Source organism: Hirundo rustica, chromosome 4 (assembly GCF_015227805.2).
Source record: "Hirundo rustica isolate bHirRus1 chromosome 4, bHirRus1.pri.v3, whole genome shotgun sequence".
Taxonomy (NCBI): Eukaryota; Metazoa; Chordata; class Aves; order Passeriformes; family Hirundinidae; genus Hirundo; species Hirundo rustica.
Window position 1 is genome coordinate 52,378,337 of NC_053453.1, and position 19,548 is coordinate 52,397,884.

At 39.1% G+C, this 19,548-nt stretch overlaps 1 protein-coding gene across 10 annotated transcripts in view; it reads right to left on the reverse strand.

The window, feature by feature from the left end:
- The window catches only part of TNRC6B (trinucleotide repeat containing adaptor 6B), a 129,368-nt gene that overhangs the window by 16,363 nt on the left and 93,457 nt on the right, over positions 1-19,548 (reverse strand). For 8 of the 10 annotated variants that reach the window (XM_058420294.1, XM_040062024.2, XM_058420290.1 and 5 more), the window contains 7 exons: positions 18,843-19,187; positions 13,225-15,546; positions 11,765-11,923; positions 8,230-8,408; positions 6,948-7,022; positions 5,521-5,566; positions 762-910 (listed from right to left, as the gene is read on the reverse strand). In XM_058420294.1, coding sequence (XP_058276277.1) covers positions 762-910; positions 5,521-5,566; positions 6,948-7,022; positions 8,230-8,408; positions 11,765-11,923; positions 13,225-15,546; positions 18,843-19,187 — 3,275 coding nt within the window. The remainder of the gene's footprint in view (positions 1-761; positions 911-5,520; positions 5,567-6,947; positions 7,023-8,229; positions 8,409-11,764; positions 11,924-13,224; positions 15,547-18,842; positions 19,188-19,548) is intronic. The other 2 variants (XM_058420292.1, XM_058420295.1) reach the window with 1 other exon arrangement.

A 19,548-nucleotide genomic window follows, 5' to 3' on the forward strand; every position in this document is an offset into this window, starting at 1 on the left:
AATTAAAAAATTCCTAGACAGTTAACACATCTTCAGAATTTTTAAACCAAATTTGTTTTTCATTTTATATGTGATAAACTGTATCTAAAAAAACCAGAACAGCCCTAGAGCATTCTGAATCTACTGGACACTCTCCAATTCATAATCTGAAGCAATTAATATTGATAATAACAGTGAAAGCTTCTGTTAAAAATAGGCAGGAATATGAAAGAAACACTACCATAACATACAAGAGATGTCACAGAGAAATGGATGTCATACAGAAGCTTACAGTACATGGACATGTAGCATAAGGGGTTGTGGAATTTAGAAAGGGTGTTTCCAATAAATGCCAGACATGAAAGAAGAAAAAAATTTTGGAAGACTGTGATTACTTATATTTACTTAGACCTCAACCAATTTTTTTTTACAGTAGATGACCATAGTTATCAGCCAAAAGAAATATCATGATGAAACCTATAATGTATTTCATTGCTACCAGTAGTTCACCCTTCCAAGAAAAAAAGAAAGGAATTTCTGTCTACATCAAAAGCAGACTCTTCTAGAATACAAAGCCTCACTCTCCCCAATTTAGTTTGTCTATGCACACCTGACACCTGTTTTATACACACATTCATTCTATCAATAAAACTACCCCACACCTTTTACTACTGAGCTCATTCAGGGTTATTGACCTTTTAGCATCTCTGGAGAAGTAGGGTAAAAACTGGGACCTTGAACACAGAGGTTGATATTAATTTATCTAAAGATATTTCTCTCACCTTCTCAAAGTAAGGCCCACTATCTGTGGTTCCCATGTCTTTGGAATTAGGTGGACGGAACCCAGATCGATCCTTTCTCATCATGTCATTAAAATCCCCGAGATTCATGGCTCGTTTATCTACCTCAAACTTTTTATCTGGGAGACCACCTGTAAAAAAACAACCAAGTTAGTGCAAATAATCTTTACCATGTTTCATGACAGCAAGTTCACAGCCAAAGAAATAATCTTTGAGATCAGGGTATAAATTACATCTGCCTTATAATTTTACATAGCTACAGGTGGTATTAAAAGTGTTGAAAAAACAATGTAGGAAGTTTCATTTAACACTGAACATATCAATTTACTTTACAGAGTTCAATGTGAAGTATTTCTCACAATTTATGTACAGATATAAACATATACCTTTCAACTAATTATATTAATTAATACCTAGATCTCTGTCTCCCAAAACCTGCACTGTTATTTTTTGGGATGTAGAAAGTATGTAGAAAGGCCACTATTCAAGTTCTCCATGTATTCTACTTCGCCTCTGCTGGGTGTGACATTGAGAAATTCTTTGAGATCATTTGAGAAATTTGGTCACATGCACATCATTTGATCAATTTCTCCTACAGTCACAAGAACTTAACTCTTGAACGCAAGACATCAACCAGTATACTGTGACTTCAGAGAGACAGCCAATCTCCCTCAGTCTGTACACAATAACACAACCAGTAACACAGACACTTCTCAAACACCCCCTAAAGTCTCTTGCCATTGTTTAGTCAGTAACCTGGCGGAGTATGGGATGTCAGTAACAGATGACCAAACTGAAACATGCACTGAAAGACAAGGAGTTTCTCTAAAATCTGAATCAAAAGCTGAAGAGCTGACTGGAAGATGTTTTCTACCATACACACTGAACTGTTGCCAAGGAACAATTTTTTCTGGTCATATGCCCAACTGTAAGCTATCAGATGAATATTGCTATGTTGAAGTAGATAGAAAACATCTTCATTTTAAAATATGGATGTAATAGAAATGAGCTTTACTGGTATTTTTAAAGAATAGTGTTTAGTTAGTAGCACAGATGGTCTTTCCAAGAACCGTTTTAAAAACACGTCAGCACAATTAACAAGACAATCCATGATTTTTCCAAAGGAAACTGGTAATAGATAACCTACCCTACCACTGACAAAACACTAAACCTTATCAGAGCTGACAGCTAATCACTTTCACACCCTCAAGACAGTGTTCCTTGAAAAAGTTTCTCAAATTCAGCATCTCTTCTTAATGTCCAATCCCAATCTATTAACATTCACAGCTATGCTACTGCCAAGAAGCTGTGAAACCGACCACTAAATGCATGGGTTCTTCTTACCCGCACAGCTTTCACAGCTGATACAGCTTTATCCTCTCAGATGCCTTCAACGTAATTTATCATAAAACAGCTGACAAATCACCTACATATCTTAGCTTGTAGCTGGAGTCATATTGACCTGGATGTGCTTGCGGTTCTCTGATCCCTTTCTAACAATATCTACAACTGGCTCTGCAAAAGAAGTCACAAAGCGTCCTGCGCAGCTCAGTGCTGTCAATACCTACATCAAACCTCTGCACACGATGCCAGCAATGTGCTGCTAAAAGGCTCATGTGCTTCAATTCCACACAGGAAGCCCTGGCCATTTGGTGCTTGAAAAGAAACTGAAAGCAAGGCGTAGTTGCATCACTGTCTGAAATGTAACTGGGTTAATGCCAACACAAGATGACTAAGCCACAGAAACACCCTTCTGGTCTCTCCGGTTATCCTGATGAACCAATCGACTCCTCAAACATTACTGAGTGCTGCCTTGTAAAATACACAGAGCGTTAAAAGAGTACCTCTGAAGACTTGAAGCAGAGATTTGCATGTCACTTAGTGCTGAGGCAGCTGGTTAAACATCAGTATAAACAAGTCCTCAGAGAGATGATCGCATTCCTTTACCCCATTCATAGAAAATTCTAATGCAACTTTGAAACATGTTGCGTGAGTCTTGTCTTTTGAACCTGTCAACTAAAGCTATAAATAATGCAGGGGGCTAAAGAACAGCTTTACCTTATGTATTACAAGACAACTGTCAAAATGTGATAGTTTAAATTACCCTCTACAATAGGCAAAATCACTTGTAAAAATATGGACATAAATAAATATGAAGTCCTGAATTCTCTACATGAAGAAACACAGAACAGGTTAAAAGTTAAACCACCTTCACAAAAAAAAAAAAAAAAAAAAAAAAAAAAAAAAAAAAAAAAAAAAAAAAAAAAAAAATCCTATCAGTTCTTGGATTTTTCCCACTTTTAAGAGTTGAGGAAAACAAAATCAAACAAGGACTTAAAAGATGACGTTCATTCCCGAGTGTGGGAAAAAACTTCTATTAAGTACATCTCCCCCACCACATGCATAGAGCTTAAAGAAAAAGATGGAAAAGAAATCTGAATGCCATGCAAATTTATATAATGTGATCCTGCACTGAGAAGTACGAGACACAAACTGCTGCTAAGCAAAGTTACCCAAAAACATTTGCCAACAAGAGACTCAACACAGTGAAAATAATACACTCAGTGGGGTAACCCAAATGGAGAAAACCATTTGAAACATTTCTGTTTGACCACAAAAACATTTTAAATATGCTGATTTTATACCTTTACCACAAATTCACATCATCCGAGCCCACTGAATTTCATCTGAGTGCTACAAAAGTTACAGCTTTGTAACATATTTACAATAGCCAGCTGTACAAATTACATTTGCGTCAATAGAAAATTTAAATTAATTTCACAGTATCTACAGGTGATTTGAGAATCCTCTGATCTGCAGAGGTTTTAACTAGTATATTAAAAAATAGACAAAGGTGACTGTCAAACAGGGGAAAATACAAAATATTAAGTGGTTCTGACAAGCTACTTTATTGTAGCAAACTTCCTATCTCAGAACTTACAGAATAGGAGATATTTCAATAGGGAAAAAAAGAAGATGTATCCTATTTTCAAAGTAGACAATCTATCCATTAAAGAGATTTGATAGAAGAAGAAAAGAAATACATTTGCGTCAGACATGTTATTGATCCATCTCTTTTCTGTCTTGGTCAATAAATGAAAGTATTACTCTAGAACTTGAAATAAAAGGAACACACTCTTCCAACAAGGAAACTGACACCAATGTAGTAAGAATTACTGACAGTGCATGATGATCAGAGCCAAGGTGCTCCAAGCATAGCAAAGCCAAAGTTTTCTTTGACATATGTGGTCTCCAAGCACAGATTTAACTCTGAGCATTTATCCAAAAACAAGGAAAAACACCATGCTGGCAGTTATCTGTCAGAAAAACATGGCATACCGTAATCTTTTCACGGTAGTGAAAAACCAGTTGAAGAACAAGCCTACCTCATAAATAAGTCCAGCTTTTAAAGTTTAGAAGTAGACCTGAGCTGAGCGAAACAGCTTATAGCTTTCCACAAACAATGCCATAAGCACAACAGCAAAACCGCTAAATACAGAAATAACAGAAAAGCCTATGAAGATCTGTTACATTTTCAGTCTTTGAAACAGAATACAAGCCATAATAAATGACTCTAAGATCAAGGGAGGCCACAATTAATGGGCACACTAAACTTTAAGAAGCGCAACATTATCAAGGTAAAAGATGCAGCCTTTCTGCACCCTTTCACAGGATATTCTGAGCTGCAGTCACCTCCTCTGAAGCTCTGATGGCCTTCGGGCCCTTGGAATTTCCAAAGGAACTTAATTTGGAATAAAGAACAAAGAGAGGTATAATCATCATAATCCAGGCTACCAACATCTTCTTTTGTATATGCTTAGCTCTGCTTTCTACCAGCAGCATTTGACGGCAGGTGAGAATTGAACACCCATTAAGATAACTTATCTCCACCTAGCCATTCTTTAGAAAAGCATGAGAGAATGAGAGCCTGAGTTCTAGAGAGGATGCATGAGGGCAAACTGGAGATCAAATAACTGTTACCTTTGTTGCACCATACCAACAAACATTTTTATCATCTTACTGAGCTCCTTAACTACTTCAGAGGAAGACAGCAATTTTGGGAAAAATGAACAACTGAATCCTCTACGAAGAGTGACAGAAATTTAAGAATGGAAGGGATTCTAAGCTGAGAGACACTGCATCTGACTGGATTGTCTTAGAATACCAAATCCAGACCTGGTATTAGATGCAAGTAAGTCTTAACTACCACAGTTCTACCTTCGGTACCACCCAGCCTATGATGCTTAAGCTGTGTAGCAATTGTGGTGAAGCTATCCAGAACATAAAATCTAGTTCTACTGCAAAGTAATTTGTAATAGCCCAGGGCATGCAACTGAAGAAATCAATGATAGAAGATATTTTTTCTCCCCTCACATCACCTTCAGGAAGCTGTAGTAAATGGGATGTCCTACTGGCATAAACAGTAAACAGTACTCCTCTACCAAATGCAAAAGATTTTCACTTACTTACAACAGTAACAATGAATACAAACTTAAAAGATTAAAACAGTCTTAAAAGATGTCTCTGCCCCAAGTTATAGCTCTGCACAGGTATACATCCCAGTCTTGCACACCAGAGTCAAAGCTTACAGATGAGACAGAGGATGCTTCTTACTCTGCCCTTACATTATGAGGAGTGCTAAAAGAAGGATCAAACCCTTCCAGAGTACAGCAGGTCATTCTCATAAAAATACTGCACGTAATCTCGCGTTTTAAATGCACCGAAATTAAAACATACGCACCTACAGACAAGTCCATCTTACTGCCTGGAATGTCGTCAGTTTGACTCTGGGGGAAAAAAAAATCCACAAGTCAGTTCTGACTTCTATTCAATGCTGAGAAATATTTCAGAAAGCTGGAATGCAGGAAAAACATGCTTGCGCTAATGAAAGTTTTACTTTAAACTAAAACTGAACACAGGGGTTTCTGCTATCACCCTGGACACACCTTACCTCAAACCCTTAATGCTGTGTGTGGCAAGCTTACCTATATGAAACCAGACCCACCACACCTCAAACCCTTAATGCTGTGTGTGGCAAGTTTACCTATATGAAACCAGACACATGAATGCAGCGAAGGAGAACGATGGACACAGAGCCACTCCATAAATGAAGCTCTGACCTCATGTTCCACAGGTTGAGTGACAAAACACTGAAAAGAGTGGCCAAAATGACAGTTCATCCTCATGACCTGTCATGCCATCAAATCTTGCAACATGCTGCCATGGGACTCTTCAGCGGGCAGTCTGGGACAGCGTGTTTCTATAGCTTTCCGAAGCATGTACTGTCTAGCAAACTGAATTAGAGCTTGGGAGCCGAAAGACATTGCAAAATAATCCTAAGCATGTCAGTGACAGCTTGTGCAGCCCCGGATTTCTCACACAAACTGTATTGTTATCTTCTGCTAGCCAGCAATACATAGTATTCCTGCTTCACAGGATGACAACCGGTACAATATTCTGCAAAATATTTTACAAATTAGGTTGTCAGAAGTTCCTAAAAAAATTATATGTAATTATTTTTTTAATACTTCTCTACAGCTCTGTGTTTTTCTCAATGATGTGACATTTATTTACTCACTTTACCAAACAATCTTTACTTATGGATTCATAGTAAGCCCTTTTTGTTCTAAAAAGACCCTGCTGTACCTCAAATGTAAATTCAGCCAAGAGAGACACAGAGATGTAAATCTCCTTTTCTGATAGGTGGCTGAGATTCAAAATTAATACCTTGGACTAATCACAGAAGTCTGACACTATAGGCAGGAGCCTCTATCTTGAGTGCTCTGAACAGCATGTTATGAAAATAATATTAAAAAACCCCAAACCAAAAACAACAAAAAACCACCCCACACCAAAAAAGCAACAATAATCCCCCTGCCCCCAAACCAAACAAACAAACAAAGAGAACACACATCTCTCTCCCAAATCTGTGATTTGCAAGGAAACCGCAACCTCAGAGCAGAAGCCATCATAAAGTAACTTTAGGAATCAAAGCAGATTTGGAGTTTTTGTGAGAAGCCATTCTGAGCCAGCTAGTACAGGTATCATAATCAACATCCCAGCACAGCAGATGCAGATAAATAACTGTGAAACAGATGATCTTTTGACTTATTTAAAGCTTACAGCTTTTTCATAAAGTTGGACTTCCTGTTAAAAAAATTGACTTACTAGCAAGCCCATGTTTGAAAACTGTTTGGATAAAGGGTTCATCCACGAATCACTATTTCCTCCTTTTAACGCACACTGGAAAAAAAAAAAAAGAGACAAAAACATTTTTATGAAACTTCTTCATTCCTTAAATTCTCTTTTATCCTTGAGAGGTGCATGTTTAAAATGAAAATTCGGGTATCAGAGAAATTAATCTTTTGAAAAAATTACTTAAATTATTTACACATTTGGAAACATTTACCAAATACTGTGCCTTGTATAACTGCTCACATTAGGTACTCTAAACTGGTTGACTGTTGTCACATAGAATGTTTATCACACCTTCAGTTTCATTCTGCAATCTCTGTGAACATTATTTATTTTTTCCTCTATAACAGTTTAATACATTTATTAATCCAGTGCATACAGAGGCATATTTCTTCCTTGCCTTTCTTCCCTTTATCATGGTGTCTCTTGCACAGGCACTGAGCTGACTCGGGTGTCTCTTTGGCCTTAGTGTAATTTACATATCATCAAAACCAATACTAGCCCAGTTCATCAGTGAAAAAAATTTTAGTCGTTTTGGTGGTTAAAACAAAAAAACCCAAACTTTAAGTGAGAAAAAAGTCCCTGAGAATAATTTCTGCAAAACAGGAATTGTGAAACTCCCTGCCATATCACAACAGTATCTCCACGTCTTATGAAACTGCACTGCCCTGCCTTTTGAGTCTGCCCTACTTACTTCATGAGAGCAGACACAGCACAGTCCTTCTAATATTAATACAGTAACAAGTGTTACTGTACTAAGGAACTTCAATGCAAACAAATCCTAGAAAAAAATTTACTCAGGACTACAGCCAAGCTCCTGCTCCAGTCTGAAGCCAAATGTCAACAACAAACACAAGTCAGACATAAATCCAACAGTTATTAGAAATAAGAAGTTCATGTGCCAAAGCGACTGTGGAATCCAAACTTCAGCAAGCAATGGAGAACAACAGCAGCAGCCTAACAAAAAGATGTGTCAGCAAGAGAAGAGAAATAGCCTTGGGATACTTATTTTCATTTAGTAATGGCTGTGCAGCTTACCAACTAAAAGAATTTGACACCTACTGGAAAATTTATTAGTCATAACAGGTGCAATATATTAAAGCAAATCTGAAGACTTCACATTTTTTACACTAGTTTAAGAGGCACCTTTCTGTAATTGCAAAACTTTCTTAAAAAATAACTACATAATGCTCTAATGTATCTGTCAGACTGTTTTCAGACAACACAGTAGTAATGAATCATTCAAGCATTTTACCTTCATTTGTGTTTTCTTTCCTCCTTGCCCCCAGCTTGTTGAGTTGTGGGAGGAACTGCTTCCCTGTGAGCCTGCTGTGTTCCAGACTCCTCCCTCCTCCTCCTCTTCCCAGCTGGAATGACGTGTTCCTGTCACTGGCCCATCACTCTCTCCCCAGCCATCTTGCATAGATTTAGAACCTTCAGAAAAAGAAAAAACGAAGCTCAAAAGCCATCTACAGTACCATGCAGCTGGTGATGTGACACAGCAACATTAGCTGAAATCATCAGAACCCCAAAGGAACTTAAAAGAATTCAAAAATGTGTCTTCACTCTAACAGCTGTAAAAACTTGTGCACAAATCCCAAAACCCAAGAGATCTGGTGGCATGTTTGCATCTGTTTGAAAGAAATGTCAAACCTTTAAAGATATAATAGCAATAGGGACCTCTTACACAGATACAGCTGCATTTAAAAGACGATCTATTATTTTCAAGTGCAAATGAAAACCTTCGAAGCACACATAATATTCCCCTTGCCCTACACTTTTCCACAAAATTACAAAAACAAACAGCTTTCAGGTACAACAACTAAGTAGAAGCTGAAGGCAAGGACCTGACATTGTCCTCTGGTACAAATACCGAAAGTAGTTAAATGCAAAAAAACCACCAAACAACCCCTCTACTACAAATTCTATTCCTAACAATGTTACTAAAGAGACTAGTAGAGCTCTTAAGTACATCAGAAAGCTACAACCCCTTCACTGTATCAGTTCAGACTTTTCCCAGTTGCTTATTTTCTTGCTGTTACTCTCTAGCATTGTCACACAACTTGGAATTCTAACCTTTACTGACAAGCCATCAGGAGCCCAAGTCCTCATCCTGTCCACTATCCAACTAACTGTTCTTCCTGCTGTAACTCTTCATTCTGGACATTTATTCCCCTATTTGTTAATTTAGTATTTACCTACTTTGAAAAAGATTTTAACCATCATTATTATCTCCTTTGTAATAACTACTTTTTAATTGTCTGGGGTTTGAGTGTGGAAATCAGGAATAAGGACATCAACACACACAGAGAAAGTCTGAATGTAAAAAAAAAGTCAGGAATTGCTATTAGTCTACCATGGGGATCTTTACCCTGATCATAATGAAAATAAGCACAGCAGTATTTTATGGTGGTTTAAAAGATACCTTAAATACCTTTACTTTAAATACCTTTACCTTAAATACCGTTAAAATGCATCATAAATAAATCCTCAAATACTTCACAGGAAACGGCTTTTTAAAGTCTGTTCAATTGGGTACTGAGGGCTACTTATGAAACATACTGGTCCAAGCGCAAAAAATCTACCTCTTGATCCCTTTATTGTGCTCCTTACACAGAAAAGGCTGCATTTAAGTATTATGATTGCAGAGACAAGAATACAATCTGGAAATATTATACTCAGTAGTCCCTGAACCTTTAATTTATTTCTGGTGACAGTGCCTAAACATATACTATGATACTGATTTTAACTACATGGTTATAGTAGATAAAATAGTAATTTTGCAGTAGTTTATAGTAGTTTTCTCATCTCTTTTGGATTCTTGAACATGAATCTGGACAGCGATGTGAAGATGACTTGTCTGTATGACACTGGCTTAATTTTTTGCATTTGTTGAATGAGGAGGTACCAACAGCTCTAGAACACAAATGAAATTTTCAAAATTAAAAAAAAAAAAAATAAAGAAATATTTTTACAGAAAACTGTATTTATTCTCCTCTTTCTGCCAGAAAAATCTCTCCTTTTCCTATCATGGTTAGGTGACTGCCCCTAGATTTGGCTCTAGACCTGGGGACAGGTCACCTATAGAACAGCATGTATAGATCGCAGTTCTTCAGTTATGGCACACCCACAGACCAGTTACAGTAAGTGAGTGACCACGTATACTCTTAAAAGACTGTATTAAACATTAACAAATCAACAGAATTTTCAACAGATCAATTTCAGAAGTTCTTATTTTGGCCATATTCAGGAGTCTTATTGTAGGAATGCACCCCCACACCTGAGCAGGTGCCTCTACATAAGGAAAAAAAGTATCAGCTTACCTCGGAACATGTAAGGAAGTTAAACTAGAACCTTCCATAGCTTTTTCATTATAATTGGCTCAGTGCCAGCTTGAGAGCACCTATTGAGGCTCAGAAACGTTTCTCAAAACCTGTAGCTGTTTCTATTGGCAATTCACCAACAGAACCCTCCTAGGTCCTTCAGTACTTAAGGATGAGCACAGAGTACTCTGGGCTTTAGGGCATTTTTAGGAAAGTGTCAGAGGTTTCTCTGACACCTGTGCTTGGCATTTTCTTTTATTTCTGTACTGTTTGTTGTTTTGCTTTCATTAAAACTTATTATTTTACATAACACTTCTGAAGAGCCGTCTCGCTATTATTAAGCCATTTTGAGAAGTGCTGGACACCCTCAGAGACTCGATAAATCTTCATGTAGCTTATGCCATTCTGGCCACGTGCAAGATTTTATCGTCTTATAGATAAAAGAATACATCCATCTAAAATCACCTTAGTATCCTCAAAGTACCAAGTCTGTGTGGCAGGCACGGGAAGCCTGTCATCCACAAAAACCTGCCACAATAATAACACTAAGGAAGCAAACCCTTTTTTTTTTTTTTTTTTTTTTTTTTGTTTCAGAAATGGCCCAATTATTTAATTGGGGTGGGAGAAAGGTACAATGACCCAAAAGCAAGCCATCTACACAACACTTAATTTCAAACAATTACATGTTGCAAAAATAACTTCTGGTCTGGAAAGGCTGGAAACAGTTTTACAGTGGGTATCATCAAGTCAAGTTCAGTAACACCTGTGTAACATGAGTAGTTCCTACAGGAAACTTCACACTCAAATGTTCCTGACTTTGGCAATAACATTCCTTTTGTTTGTTGTTTTTTCCTTAAAAAGAGCGAAATAAAAATTATGCAAACAACTTACATCATCAAAAATAATATCCACAAAACCTCTTAATATAGTAAAGTTTTAACTTTGAAATAAATTTTCAAAATATTTCAACATCTCATTCATGAAATGAAGGTAGGCATTTAGGTTCTACTACAAAGTGCAGCTCTTAAGAGTTGCATTTTTTTCTCACTAATACATTTAAAGAAAATCCATTCAAAGACAACTTGCATTATCAAAGCAGAGATAACCATGTAATGGCCTCCACAGTGAAATCTGTCAGTACTGTGCATGCCTTATCCTGCAATGCTCAGAAAAAGTGACTTACCATGTAACAAGCAGGCAGCCAGAGAAAAAGAGAAAAACGCACATTTCCAGAATCAGAGCTGCTCATTTAATTGCTTTGTTAGGAATTTTTTTACTACCTTAAAAGACAAAGTTTCAGTCATTTACAAACACCTAATAGCCATACATCAAAAATCCTATAAAAACATTCAACACTGCTTTTATGCCTCAGATAACAATTCCTCCACAGGTGACCTATGTCAAAAGGCCAAACACAAAAAACCTCCCAAGTAATTGCAAAGAAACTGGTATTTGGCCTATACTCACTAGATTTCATGGCATTCGGGGCATTGGAAGGTGCATTCCCCCAGCCTGTAGTCGATGCTCCTGTATCATCTACTTCACCCCACCCGGGACTGGTTTCATTTGGCTCACCCCAGGCAGACGTACCATTATCTGGAGCAGGTGGAGTGCTTTTGCTCCAGACTGCACAAAGGAGAAAGAGGTTTCATTACAGACCATTTAGACAATGAATTGTTTACTGCAGTGCAGCACCACGTCATTAATCTACTGCTTTGTTCCTCTTGTTGAGAACTTTAGATTCTCAGTGGTGTGGGTGCAACAAAATTGACAATCATTCACAACAAATTTAGAGTGGGCACTGAACTCCAGGGATGAAGAGGAAGAGAATGCTATGATGAATAATACTCTTCTCCCAGGTTAAACATGAACCCCACATCTAATACTGTCCTCCTATCGGTGAACTTTTGTGACTAATTACAAGCATTTAACTTGGGGGTTTTATATACTGAATACAGTACGTATTTGCAGTACATATTAAACTGAGATAGCATTCTTTAAAATGCCTTTGAGTCAGAGGAAAAGATTACATAATAATTTCTTAATGAATTTCCAGGCTATGTAACTTTTTCTTGTCCTTATTCCAAAGAAGAAAATATTTTCCAAGTATTCTTTATCATACAGCAAAGCCAAACTTGACTAAAACACCGTCAGACATACCCGATTTCAAATGTTAACTAAGTGTTTCAGAGCAAAAGGGTTTTGACTATAAATAAGTAAAGATTTTCTCCCCATTTCTCTAATAATTAAATATAAAAAATGCTGTTTAGTCCAGAGAAATGGAAGCTCAGTGGAGACCTTTACTGCTCTCTACAACTATGTGAAAGCAGGCTGTAGCCATATTTGGGGCAGTCTCTTTTCCCAAGTAACGAGAAACAGGACAAGAGGTAAAGGCCTCAAGTTGCATGCAGAAGGGCAGGTTTCAAATGGGTATTAGGAAAAACTTTTCACCAAAAGAATTGTCTAGTACTGGAACAGACTGCCCAGGGAAGCGGCTGAATCACCATCCCAGGAGGAATTTAAAAGATCTGCAGATGTTGCACTGAGGAACAGAGCTTAGTCATGGACTAAGCAGTGATGGGCTTATTAAGTTTATGACTACACTAAATCTTAAAGGTTTTTGATTCTGCCATCCAACCTGTTCTTCAGAGCTCAAATTGAATATGCAGATTTGTCAGCTAACAAACACCTCTTCCTGGCAAGGTGACCAGTATTCAGATCACAGTTACTGAAGCACAACAAGGAGAGGACTGATAGATTCAAATTTTAAAGTCACTTTAAATAAAGAACCAAATATTCAAATAAAAAACTGGTTTTCTTTATAGACTAAAACTACCAGGAATTGGAGGCTACAAGCATCTCTCCCCTATGCATTAAGGTTACAGTCACACATAGGAGCTTGCTGAAGAAAGGAACAAGACTAGTACCTGATGCTTGTGATTTGCTAGTCATTGGAGTAGGCAGGCTCTGCTCCCGTGGGGCCTGTCCTCCTTGTGAGTTCTTGTCCCACAGATTCACATTCTTGTAGTTATAACTGCTAGGATCTCCCCACGCTGAAGTGCCATCATCAATATCCATTTTTCGACTGATTGACTGTGGAGAAGGTTCTTCCCAGCCACTAGGCTCCTCCTCTTTGGGGGCAGCTGACTGTGGTCCACTGTTCCAGTTTGGGTTTGGAGGCCGCCCATTACTTGGAGTTTGGGGTGGTGGACCCCAGGAACCAGAAGACTCCTGCTGTTGCTGCTGGTGCTGTTGCTGCTGCTTGTTCCAGGAGCTGGGCTGTCGACCCGTCTCGTTCCATGTTGAAGTTCTTTTACAATCATCCCATCCACCCTTTGAAGCAGAGCTTGTATTTGCACCATTACCCCAAGTTCCAATCTCATTTTGCCCACCTTCACCCCAACCAGATACTGGCTTGTTTCCCGTACTTTCCCAGTTACTGTTTTTTGTTTGGTCAACTTCCTCTCCCCAGCCGTTCTTTCCAGAAGACCATCCTTGATTAGTTTGCCGTCCACCCCACCCCTGATCCTTACTAGAGCTGTCATTCCAAGAAGAAGAGGATTTTTCTTCTTGCCTTCCTCCTCCCCAATTCGAGGAACTGGAGTTCTTATAGTCATTCCATCCTCCAGTATTTTTGGGGTCCTTCCACTCCGCTGGGGTTGAGAGCTCACCCCAACCAGACTTGTTTTGATTGCTTTGGCTGGGTACATCGCCCCAGCCCCCTGAGTTCTTTGTCTGGGTGGCAGAGCTCTCCCACCCCTCAGTTCCTTTATCAGACTTCCCCTCAGGCCGCGGCATCTCTTCAATATCCCACACAGTGTCTTGCTTAATTTGAGTCTGGCCCCAGCCGGTGTTTGAAAGCACTCGAGGGTCCAAGTCAGTCCTGCTCAGCAAAGTCTGCAGGACTGCCTGACAATCAGGATGTGTAGGCCTGTATGATCGGCGTCCAGAATTGTGACTGTCACTACTTCCTGCTTTGTGGTTGCTTCCAGTGCTTTGACCTCCAACCTCACTTCCCGCAGAGCTGGAAGATCTTCCCCAACAGGGTGCCTGGGAATTGCCTTGGTTTTCAGGAAGAGTGTGGCCTTTTTGATTGTCCCATGCTCCAGTACTAGAATTTGGTTGGTTTGGACCACTCCACTCTCCAATCTTCAGTTCATCAGACCCAGACAGATGTTTCCATTCTCCCTGAGAGACCCCAGATGTTAATTTGTTACCTTCACCCCATTTGCTTTCATTTGCATGCTGAGGGCCAAAGTTCCAAGACCCACCACCCGTAGACTGGTTACTGTTATCCCAAGAATCACTTCTTGACCGATTAGGCTTTTGAACAGAAGCTCCTTTCCAGGAGTCCTCTCTATCCTTTCCATTGCTCCCATGGTTTCCAGAATTGCTCTGCCCAGAGACAGTGTTGGTTTCAGAAGACCCCCTAGCTGTACCCCAAGATCCAACACTTCCCATCTTTCTTTCTCCAGTGCTCTGAGAAGGGGTGTCAGTGCTCCTGGAAGGGTTCCCCAAGCCCATTTCAAAGGGCATTCCCTTATTCTCCATAGGGTTTGGTGAACTTAAGTTCAAGGAGTTAGTGTTTCCATTTTTTGGTCCATCAGTGTTATGAATTTGAGCCTGTTCTCTGCCAGAGACAAAGTTAACACCCGCATTTTCCATCTTTGACTGCTGTTCCCTAGAGGTCTGACCTACTGTGCTAATCTGTGCATTGGAGCTACCACTATCGGATTCCAAAGTTCCTTTCCTAGAATTGCCCTCTTGAACCAGTGCTGGCCAAGCAGATGGGTTGCTATTTGGGTTAAAGTTGCTGAAGCCAGAACCGGGACTGATTCTGTCTTGTCCACTCAAGTTCCTCCAATTACTTAGTCCATTGTTACTCTCGGTAGCAGGGTTGGAAGATTGAACAGATTTAGCCTTGGGATCAGATTTCCAGGCCCCAAGATTACATTCATTTCCAGCGCTTCCAGACTGGCACTGGCTTCCTTTCCCTTTGTTACTAGTGGTGCTTCCTGGCAGAGCGCTCTTCTCCAAGCCAGGGTTTGAGGCACTGTTGTTATCGGTGGTGTTCTCGGAAGAAGACTCAGCATCTTTGCTGGCAATACAAGGCCACTCTTCCATGTCAGACCCGTCTACAATCACCTTGTCCCAGATGTGAGTTGGGTTGGTACTGCTGTTGGAGGAGGCTCCAGAAGCCCAAGTGGAATTTGCATAATTTGAAGCAGCAGCACCTCCAATTGCTGAATCTAAAAGAAAAAAAACCCCAAACACCCCAAAAGGTAATTAGTAATCCATATGATTTGCAAACATAGAACATCAGATATTTGACATCAGTTATCCCACTTATTTTGCAGAGTGTGAACTCCAGACTAACAGCTGCAGAAGTATTCATAAGTGAATATATACTGTTACTACCTGTACCAGCTCATATGATAACTTCCATGAAAATAAGGTAAACAACTGAAAAAACTGGATAACTCCCCTTCCAGCCTCAATTCCTATGTTACATATTCCAAAGCAAAGATCACAATTTCTGGTTGGTAATACTCCCAATAGAAGATCAGCTTTCATTACCTGGATGAGGCTTTCAGTTCATTAGCTTAAACAACATCCAATGAATGCCTTGCGGATCCCTTCACTGAGTGCCACCAATGAGCAGTGAGAATCCAGACTTTACAGCAAGGTTAGAACTCCCTTGTAAGCTCTGAATATTGATCAACAGTAGTTTGTCTTCAACCACTAAATCCCACTGACCAAGATCCAAAAGATCAAGCCGTTCCCAAGTACATTCTGTTCCTTTAGCCTCAAATGCAAACTGAGTGATAGCAAGTTTGACTCCACTGATATTTTTATCCGTCTATCTTTTTAGCACAGAGTAACCCTTTTTTCCCCCCTTCCAATTAAAAAAAAAAACTTTCTGATTAGACAGATCACAGGAAGAACTTAAGGAGGACAGACAAAAACAAGCTCAAAAGACTGCAAGGTTGAAAGGTTTTGAACTTAGAAATGGTTCAGCCAATGAATGATGCATAGGCAGCTCTGAACAAGATCTTCAAATCAGTGACTTCAACAGAACATTTAATTTGCCTGCAGACATTCTAAAAGTATTAAGATGGGTGCTTGCTCACATATAGCATGCTAAGACACAATTTAATGGACTGTTTTATGAAACCAGCCTTCCCTTGCTGTATTGGACAGCGGCAATAGTCATAACTATTGAAAGACTTTCACCAATAAAATTTAAACCTTTTTGTCCAAAACTGTCTTGTATGTCCTGAAATATCATTGTTATTGGAAAAATTACACAGAGCACCCAACATCTCAGTCCCCTGCTCTGGTGTGAGACAATAGTATACTTGGTGTCATCTTTCAGGTACTAGTTTTGCCAGAAGGAGTTCAATCCTGGTAGAAAAAGGTCCATGTGAAGAAGGATTACGTGTTGACTTTTAATATTAAATCCTCACCAACACCAAGTATGACCATCTGGTCACTATAAGAATCTGAGCAACTAGGTAAGCTGCATTACTGTCCCCACTGGGAACCTATTTTTGTTTTCTTTAATGTGGCATGAATTTAATCACAGTAGCAGAGCTCAACCAAACTGGGCCAAAACTGAAGTTCAGTTCGCCAACAGCCAGATCTGAGGTAGGATAAATGATGTATGAGACAGATAACAACACTGCACTTCCATAAGCACTTTGATGGAGCACCGAAGACTGCCCTGGTCTCTCCTTGTTCACCTGCTCATCCCCACTCCTCTGGAACACCCACTCTCACATGCTAGCATGTATGTTCTCACTGATATTCAGTTAGGTGAAAGGGTAAAAGTCATTCAGACTGAAATCAGTTTTAAAAATCATTTCATGAAACTGATTTAATTTTAATACAAGTCAGCTCTCCAGCCCATTTAACTTGTTACGGTGCAGAAAAAATGGATGGGGTGAGACAGGTCCCAAGGACCTGTATTTTTCCTGGCACTCCTGACTTACATCAGGATAATGCAACTAACCACTGGCTAATACAGCCATGTAAGTAACCTCTTGGTTTTTAATGCACCATTAAATGAAGTGTTAAAATATGACATTTGTAATACCAAATTTCAACCTCAGAAAAACAAATATTAAGTGTCAAATAATTACATTCAAATACTTCCAAATGGTCCTCATATAGTACACCCAACAGCAAAAAAATGTTGCTCATGAGAAGCTTTGAAAACTTTTAGAATGCTTCATTACCACATATTTTCTTTTTGTCAGTCTACTAGAATAACTGTGAAGGCATACCAGTGCTAGGATTTTATACAGGAACCACAAACTTCAGGGCATATTTTGTTTCAGGTGTTTTATCAAAATAAGTCACCTCCAAGACATCTGTTTTTAAGAAGATGAGTTAAAATTTTGCCATTGTAGTTAGACATTCATTTTCTCCTTTGTTGAACAGCAATTATCAATGACAAGATAAATACTCAAATGGGACTTTGCTACAAACGAATTTAAGTAGTGAAACCACAAAACAAATGGAATTATTAATTTTCCTAGAATCCTGTTTAATAAGGACAGCCATCCTACCTAGCTCACTTGGTTCTGTACAAATCATCTCTCTGTTTTTAATTCCAAACCACAGAAAACTGAAAAAAGTTTGACTTCCATGGTAGTAAAAAATTCACCATCCCATTGACCTGGTACAATTTTCCAAGAAAACTCAGACTTACCGGTATGGTTACTTTCTTCTTTTTGACTTTCAAGTATTTAATACTTCTTTTTTAAACATCATTATTGTTAGAATTGAAGCTGTCCTTGACTTTTCAGGTCACCTAAGTCTTTCTTTAGAAGGCAGATATTTTGAGTGGAATTTTGTTTGTTCTACTACTACAATTAAAGAAGGAGTAATTACAGCTTCTGCAATTCACCAAGGGTCTAAAAAATTCAGGAGCAGCTATAACTTCACCATGCTCACCAAACAGCCCTAAAATCAATTTATCTTCTGGAATACAAAATGAATGGAAAAGTAAGAACAGTCACCACTTGTACAGAAAGGCTTATCTAAGTACAAAAAACAGGATTACTACCAAAAAAAAAAAAAAAAAAGAGAAAAAAAAAAGTGAGGAGCAATAGGTCATCTTTCTGTTTCATCCAGACAAGACGTGACAGACACCTGCCCTTTGCAGACCTGGCATCTGCATGCCTGTTTTACGAGATGATACAAAAATGTCAAAGAAACCTGAAGTGCCATTAGGAGCTACTCAGTGACAAATATAAAATGCTGTTTATTTATGCCTTGTTTTTACCTTGCTGCAGATCATTTCAGCAACCAATTAAAACCACTCAAAACATACTTGAAAAAAATTAAACCTCTTGTTCCATCCAGTAGTAAAAATTATATCCTTTGCTGCAAACAGAAGCCTGTACACTGAAAGAGTAGAAGCTCCCCAAAAGCAACCTGAGTTTTGTTATACAATGACAGGTTAACATACAATTTCAGCCATCCCTTTTCTGCCACGTACCAACACGTTAATTTACTATTATTTATTATCATCACTTACCTGTTGCAGTCCCACTGTCACTCTGCAGAAGTGCTCCAGTCACTGGTTGTGCGTTGTTTGGGTTTGCTCCTGGTGCTGCTGGGGAGGGAGGCCCTGCTCCACCCCCAAGGAGCATGCAGGATGGCGGAGGGGGCTGCCCACGTTTCAGTAACACTTTGTGGTCCTGCTGGCAACGGAATCGCGGTGGCACCTCCCGAGGCATGTAGCGGGCGGCGCTTGGCGGTTGTCCGTTCGGCACTGCCACCCTTTTGGCATTGTTGCCACCATTGACTGGTGGCGATGGAGAGTTGCCAATTGGGCTGGCAGCCACTGGTTGGCTTAAACTTGGTTTCGTCACTTCGGGCACTGAAGAACAGGAAGGTTGAAAATCAGAAGTTTTTCCATTTAAACTTGTGTTAGCTACAAGAACTCACTGTGACTCTGCTTTCATTATTTAATCTCTGAAATATTGTGCAGCTTCCACCTTCTCAACAAGCAAAAACAATATAAAGAAGTGGGAATAAGCAACAGCATATCTTTTGCTTCCATGTGCAATGCTGAAGTCTAGGATGAAACTCTATGTTCATCAGTTTTGCTTTAAGCCCAAAATTTCTTGCAAATGTAAAGTTGGCAAAAATATACCCTAGACAGAGTAATTTTAAAATATGAGCAGTCAGATATAACTAAGTCCACCTTCTTGATCTTCAACTGGTTTTTGGTTTGTTAT